The sequence below is a fragment of the Hyaena hyaena genome, unplaced genomic scaffold, assembly GCF_003009895.1.
Source record: "Hyaena hyaena isolate Hyena2069 unplaced genomic scaffold, ASM300989v1 scaffold_145, whole genome shotgun sequence".
Lineage (NCBI taxonomy): Eukaryota > Metazoa > Chordata > Mammalia > Carnivora > Hyaenidae > Hyaena > Hyaena hyaena.
The window spans coordinates 1,807,458-1,814,946 of NW_024080777.1; the positions used below are offsets into that span (position 1 = coordinate 1,807,458).

The following is a 7,489-nucleotide window of genomic DNA, read 5'->3' on the forward strand; positions in this document are numbered from 1 at the left end:
GCATGACAGTGACAGAAAGGACAGTGGGAGTGGTGTGATGGGAACAGCTGTAGCTCCCAGGAGGCAAAAAAGAGAAGAGAGAGTTTTAAACAGACAAGCAAGTCTAAAATACTCTCCCAGTCCTTGGTACCCAGACTGTTCAAAGACTGACTCCTTATTACTTCTGAGTAAAAAAATTTAAGGAGGCTGTTCAGACCACAGTTTCTGACCTCAAAAAAAAAAAAAAAAAGTTCATTCTGCATTTCTGTCTGTATTTTCCAGAAGGAATCCTATAGTTATGATAGGAGGTTTCACCATATCCCCAGTGATATCACTGAACATTATACACATTTAAAAAAAATCTTGTTTTTATTTTGTTTGTTTTGTTTTGTTTTGGTGCAAGATAAATGTTAGAAGATCTGTTAAAAAAGATAAGGAACTTTTGTAGTCCATCTTGAAAGCAAGAGACACTTGGGCAAAGCAGCAATTGAAAGACCTTTTGTAGTGTTTGAGGTTCCAAGATAGATCAGCACGGTTACAGACAAGGGAGAGAGTTTGACACAAGCCTGTAAAATCTTCCTACCTCCCCGACCACCATCATGTAACCTCCTCTATGCCTCTGTAGCAGGAACATTTCAACAGAAAAAAAATCAGAAACACAGGCAAGGAAAGCGGTGACGTAAAAATAAATCCTGCGAGGCCAAATACGGTGCCTAGTTTTAAAATAATCTCTGTGCAAGTAACGAACGGAACACGCGCACACACGCACACACGCACACAGTACAAGAATAAACAAACTCTTCTGGTTCACATCCACAAACCGTGTTGGAAAGTGTTAGTGCAAATTTCTGCTGACCTGCAGCATTTAGTCCATAAACTTTGGGTATCCTAAGCGCTCCATCAGTGTCCAGCAGATGCTCTCAATCAGTTTAATTTCATCTCTAGGCAAGTTCTGTTTCCAAGCATTAGTATTAGTTGGTGATATTTCCCCTTCATAGGGAAGATAGAAAAGGTTTGTGGAGGTGGCGAACAATATTTGGTTTAAACTAGCAGGAGACAAAGGTATTCCAAGAAAGGCAAAAATCCCTTCCGTGGTTTTCTGAGGAAAATGCACAATATCTTCAAACTTGATCAGCCGGTAGCTGGTAGGCGGCAAGTCCGTATTTATTCTCAGGGCTGCTGCTGTGTTAGCCAGCCACAGATGAGACAACAGGGAGACTGCACTGGACTGGGGTTTTGATAATTCTTTCCTCAACGACTCATATTCGAAAGCATAGCCTGAATTTAAGTTACATCTGCCTTTCCCTCCCTCTATTTTAAACAATTTAGCTAAGTGCTCTGGTACATTCTTCAAGGAGTAGAGACTTGGTTTACTGCTGTACAGCATTGAATAAATCCATGCCCGAGGGTCTCTTACTATGTACAATGCCCTCATAGAAACTCCTAAGACTTCTTGGAAAAAATGAAGCTTTAACGTCCAGCTCCCGCTGCTTAAGCTGAGCACGGGACGTGCACTTGGGTAATAGCCCAGGTGTCTCCTTAAAGCCCTAATATATTCAGCATCCCTATCAAAGGTGCCTTTCATTCTACTTTTTTGTTCTGGCAGAGACTCTCTCCTTTTCAGTTTTCTTTTTCTGTCCTTATTTGCTGTAAAATATTGGGCCAGTTTACCCCGACTGGGCTCATGTAGATGGATGTTTTGCAAGTGTAGTTTTGTGTCTTGAACTAAGGACTGCAGCCAGCCTCGGAGTAAACGGAAACGCACACTGTGGATATCCGATGCCTTCCATTCACAGGCATCTACAAATGAGTCGATTTCCAAGTCAGTTTCAGGAATATCAATGTAGGTTGTAGGGACTCTGATGTAGAGGAAATCACTGCTGTTGAAAAAAAGTTGTTTGAGAATTTCAGCTCCTGAACCAGGAAGTGAGGTAATGACGACATCAGGAAGATCAGCGAGGCGCCCTTCTGAAGACAAAGGCTTCGGGCTTGCCTCGGCTTCCGTCCTTGCCCATTTTGCACAGATGGGCTGCGTGCAAGTGGTCCACACATCTAGCAACTCAATAAACCACAAGGCAATAACGAGGATTAGGATCCACCGCATCAGCTTCCTAAACGAAAGGTAAAACCGCCACTGAAAGGTTAAAATCACCAAGCTAATGCACAAAATCAACCCAACAGCTATATTAAATTTGAATCCAAAGGGGAAAATAACCCTATCTTGCTTGATGGGCTTTGCTATTGCTTGAGTGCCCAAACCAAATCGGGTGATATGGCCCTGATCAGCCACATTGGCAAAGCCACCAAAACCCAAGTAATCGAACCTTGTCTTCAGGTTGTGGTAGTCAGTTACAATGGACACAACATGCTCAGTATTGTTGACACTGAGAGAGATCTGAAGTCCAGAATTGGAATTATCAATAAATCTGCAGCTGGAGACATTGACATATGGCCCATAAAAGACATAGGCGATTCTTGTGACCGTGGATTCCATCTGAAATGTGACATTAACAAACTGAGTCCACCGTTTCTTAAATTCAGCAGCTTGCTCTGCTTCTTGTATACTAGCAATGGGACTGCTGCCACGATGATCAAACCAGAACATTCTGTAGTGTGCATCCCACACATCCATCATGGCGCCGTTATACCTGTTCATAAACCTATAGGGGATGTACTTAAAATCGATGTCCAGATTATGAAAGAAGGCACTGACAGATTTTATTGGGGAATTGTCTTGCCTCTCGACGTGATCAACAACGAGCAAAGTTTGAGAATTTAAGAGAAGCAGAGCACGATACACACTTTTCAGCCTCATTGCTGACGAGTAAGCAGATACTGCTTCCCCACTCACGAACAGCATTTCTCCATGCTGAGAGGCAGTAACGATTTCCCCCGCTGCTTCCCCAACCTCCTCACCGGTCCACCTGAGCCACTGGCCACATTCTCCCAGTTGACCTTCCCAGGGCTTGTTACACTGGCTCGTGGGCGACGGAGCAAATACCAGCACATTGTTGAGGTGGCTCAGCTTGGGTCCATAGAGAGCTTCCGAGACAAATACTTGTCCATTTGGGGCAAAAGTAAATGAGTTCTGATCTGGATGTTCATGTCCTGGGTTAAAGCTTCTCCACCCATCAATCCAGGAGTATGGCTGAAAGTGAACTATGTCATACACAGCTCGGCCCCCCAGCTTCCCAGACTTAAAAGACACAAACGTATTGGCCTGTGTATTTGGCAACCCAGCCCCGTAAGTCACAACACCCCAGTTAGGGAATGTGTGCATTTTTGCAGCGCCATATTCGGCAGGAGGCTGTGGGGTGAGCTGGGGATCATACCAGATGTACTCAGTGTGAAGAGTACTCCACCTCTGGGCAGTGGAGGGAACCATTGGGCCATCTTTAGGTCGGTGCCTTCTAATCTGTTGAGCTAACCAATTTCCAGCTCCGTTCTTTAAGATAAACTTATCTAAAAAAACTAACTGGCTCTCCGGACCATAAAACCAATTATAATTGGAATCTGCTATCCCCACAGTTCTTTGGAAGCCTGGTAAAAGGGTAGCATAATAGAACCAAAAGTGCATTTTTAGCCAGTTATTATCCAAGTTGTTGATACCAAAATGACGCTGGGCTAGAAAAACATACTGCGTGACTGACTTAGCTGTGTAGCTTCCATAGGCCACACCCTCATCCAAAGAACCATCAACAATATGATTCAAAAGAAACATCGTCTTTTCCATCACATCTACGACAACTTGTTTCCATATGTTTGCTTTAGATCCTTTATCTACCCCAGTCACCAAAGCCCCGGTGAGTAATGCTACCATGTTAGTAGCCTGGTGATTATGGAGAAGTTGTTTGCCCCACGAACGGACCTTGGAATACTCATACATTTCCTCAGTAACGGCCCATATTTTTTCCAGGTATCTTTGTCTTCGATGATCATCTAGTAAGTTATACAAAAAGTCGAAGGCAGTGGCAAAACCCGTTAAGGAATGGCCCACTGGGACCTCATCCCCTGGAGCATTCTCCACCAGCCAGTCTTTGTAGCCAACCATCCTGTCCATATATTCCAAGGCAAACTCAAAGGCAACTCTGTCTTCCGAGCATAACAAACAGTACAATGCTAAAGGAGGCAGATTGTTACCATAAATTTCATTCCACTTGGCAGCAAAATCGGCATGCTTGGGTGGAGGTAGGTAGTATGTGGGGTTGGACAGCATAACTGTTACTGCACTTCGGAGAGCTCTAAAGAGATGCAAATGGCTTGTACGAGACTTCTGTCTCATTGCCTGGATTTCTCCAGCATCAAAATATAAACTTGGATGGAGCATACTTTTCTTCAGCTTTTGATTGGGTTGGAAATCTTGCACTTTCTGTGTTTTAAACTGATCTATAGCGTCTGTGAAGACTGCCCAGTCAGAGTAATTGCTCACAGATTCCTCAAAAGTAGAAAAAGCAAACATCACTAATGCTAAAAATAAGAAATGTCCTGTAAACATTAACGCCATGATCCATGGAGGAGCTCCCTTCCTCAGGCATACATATCAAGTACAGGGCTCAGTGTGTTTCCCATCTGCTTAGTATAAGACATACACTTAAGGCCTTGATAAAACAAAGACTGTAAATCGTATATGCTGTGAAATCCAGCTGACATTCGGTTCATTCAAAGCAAGCAGGGCTGCCGAGAAGAGAAAACGTACACTGTCTACCTGTGTGCCTGACGGAGCTCGGCTTCCAATAAAACTTCAAGGAATGTTAAGACCTCTAATGTTTCCATATCACACACCAAACAGTGATACAGCATATTACGAATTCAGGATTTACTTCCTTTACATAAATCTTTCTAACATGAGGAGTCAAAACACGCATTGTAAAAAAAAAAAAAAAAAAAGAATTAGAAGAAGAAAAAGAATCACTCCAAAATCCAAATCAAGAAGTCGATCCTAGGATAGAAAACCAACACAAGTGATAAAATCACCCTCATGCATGATGCTGCTGCCTATGTTTTGCCCAAAGGAGGTGATGAAGTACTGAAATTCTTGGGAGTCGACTTGGTTGTTATTCCCTTCCACATTTTACACTTTTGCTTTGAGAATTTTTTCCTCTTCCATTTTTGGGAAAAGAACATCCTCAACAAGTGTTCAAAGTCCCACTTGGCTTTGAAAAACTGAGGATTTCTGGCCTCATTTCAAATCTGTCTTGTTCAGGCTTACTCATCGCCTATTATGACCCAGAGAAAGTATTTTCATGTCTTCTGTTATCAGCTTCATCCGTACAATTTTAAGAATCTAATCGCTTCCGCCACCTAGGTACTTCTTTTCCAATCATGAAGTAACCACCAACTGGGAAAGAAAACTCCCCTTTCACCGAGAGTGACGGTTCTTTTCTGTTCCTTTTTCATGACACTCCTTTCTGGGGGGAAAAACACAAAGACATTCTCTGAGGCTACAGATATGCTAGCAGTGGACACGAATTGGTGATTTTACAACCTCTTGACAGAAGTTGTAGAATCGTGATAAAATCTGTTTCTGAATACAATCTCAGCTCAAGTGATTCTCTTTTGCCTCTTATGTGAGGCTGACAATGAATGGTGGCAGGTGACAAGCGCCTAAAGGACGTAAGTCTTCTGCAGTGTTGTAGCCGAGGCTTGCCTGACTCATTCAACACGGTTTAATTAATTCACGTGCAGTTAACACACAGAGGAGTCCTGCAATCAATCCTGGGGGTGTTTTTGGTCACAAAGGACTCAAGGGCAAAAAGCAAAAGGTGAAAGGACCTTTGTGATTCTGGTTGCGGGGTTCGCTTTTACGGGGCCAAAAGGTGCCCTGGTCCAGGAAACTGCCCAGAAGAGTCACGTTTCTCCAAGGAGAAACCATGCCCGGGGGTGGGAGCGAGAGGAAGGCGGTCCGGCTCCAATCTCACCTGTAGCCTCGCCCCGCATCCTTAGGCGAGGCCACCAGGGGGCGCTCGGACCCAGACGGACGGCGCAGCTCCGCCTCTGCCCGTCTCGGGTCTGGAAGAACCCAAGCAAGTTTCAGTCTCGGACAAGTCTCGTCTCCGCAGGAAACGCGAACGCTAGTTTCCCGGGCCGCCCCGCCTGTTGCATATTTTTCCCTCGCCGGCTGCGAACGTGCCGCCCCCGTCCTCCGCTGCCCGCCCTCCACTCCCCGGCTGCGGTCTGGGGTGAGCGACCCTTGGGTGGCCAGGTCCGCTTACCTTCGGCAGACGTGGAGGGGGTCTCCCGGCAGCGCCGGGCCCCAACGAGGACGCGGACACTTGGAGAAAACTGCTCCGCGCAGGGAGCCGGGCCGCGCCGCCCCCCGCAGGGCTCCCCGCGCCCCCCGCGCTCCGACAGGCTGCGGACCCGCGCCGGTCCCCCGCCCCGCGCCGCGAGGACACGCCCGCCCTCGGGCGACGCCGGACGCTCCGGGCAGCCCCGCAGCGCGGACGGCAGATCGGCGCGCGACGGGCGCTCTCGCGGGCGCCAAGTTGGGCAGAGCGCCGGAGTCCCCAGGCCGCGCTGCAGCCGCGGCCGCCGTCGCTCCGTGCCAGCTCCGGCCGCGCGGCCCGGGCGGGGCGGGAGACGGCGACGCGGGCCGGGGGCGGGGCGGCAGCGCGCGGGGGCGGGGCCGGGGCGGGGCCTCAGGCCCCGGGAGGGCGTGCGAGGGGGACGCGGGCCGGGGGCGGGGCGGCAGCGCGCGGGGGCGGGGCCGGGGCGGGGCCTCAGGCCCCGGGAGGGCGTGCGAGGGGGGGACGCAGCGCTGGGCGGGGCGGGAACTGGCTGGGGCGGGGCCTTGGAGCCGGGGGCCTGTAGGGAGGAGATGGCGACCACGGCTGCTGGCGGGGGGCGGGGCGAGAACCGGGCTGGGGCGGGGCCGGGGGCGGGGCCGGGGCGGGGCCGAACGCCCATCCCTGGTACCCTTCCCAGAGTTGGTGGGTTCTCAGGGAGCGCGAATTCCCCGCCGCGGTGGGCAAGCGGAATTGAGACGTGCGAGTGTCTCCTGCTGATGCTTATTACCCTTCGGCTTTCGGGGGAGGGACTGCTGTCCCTGGGCTGCGGGCGGCAGCGAGACAGGACCCTCTGGGCAGGGTTACAAATGATGTGGGAGAAGCGGGACCGGCCGGGTCTACGCTGTGGGATGTCAGGAATTACCCGAAGGAAGAGCAGTGACTGCGGAGGGAAGGGATGCGAGGCGGCCTGCCTGAGGTTGCTGTCATTTAAAAAGCAAAATCAATACACCAGATTAATACAAGAATGACTTCAGGGGCGCAGATGCTAAACATCAGAGGAAAACAAAAAGGCTAATCAGTTTTATTGATGGAAATAGTTTATCCGACAGTATAAATATGAGATGGTGGGGGACAAACAAGTGGAAGGAATCTCTTATTAAAGAGATGAAAACCAAAATTCAAGCAGAAGAGAGTGTGTCTCATTTGGTACGACACCTGTGTGTGATGCCAGGGACGTACTGAGGCAGCTGTGGATCCTGTCGCGTTTCACATATGCAATTTCG

At 48.8% G+C, this 7,489-nt stretch overlaps 1 protein-coding gene across 1 annotated transcript; it reads right to left on the minus strand.

The window, feature by feature from the left end:
• Positions 1–350: 350 nt before the first annotated feature.
• On the minus strand, positions 351–4,821 carry DSEL (dermatan sulfate epimerase like). Its single transcript, XM_039238740.1, has one exon. The coding sequence runs from the start codon at positions 4,481–4,483 to the stop codon at positions 845–847; it is 3,639 nt and encodes a 1,212-aa protein (XP_039094671.1). The 5' UTR covers positions 4,484–4,821; the 3' UTR covers positions 351–844.
• Between the last annotated feature and the right edge of the window lie 2,668 nt (positions 4,822–7,489).

Coding starts and splice junctions, on each gene's coding strand:
- DSEL (XM_039238740.1), bottom strand. CDS start 4,483: ATGGCGTTAATGTTTACAGGACATTTCTTATTTTTAGCATTAGTGATG.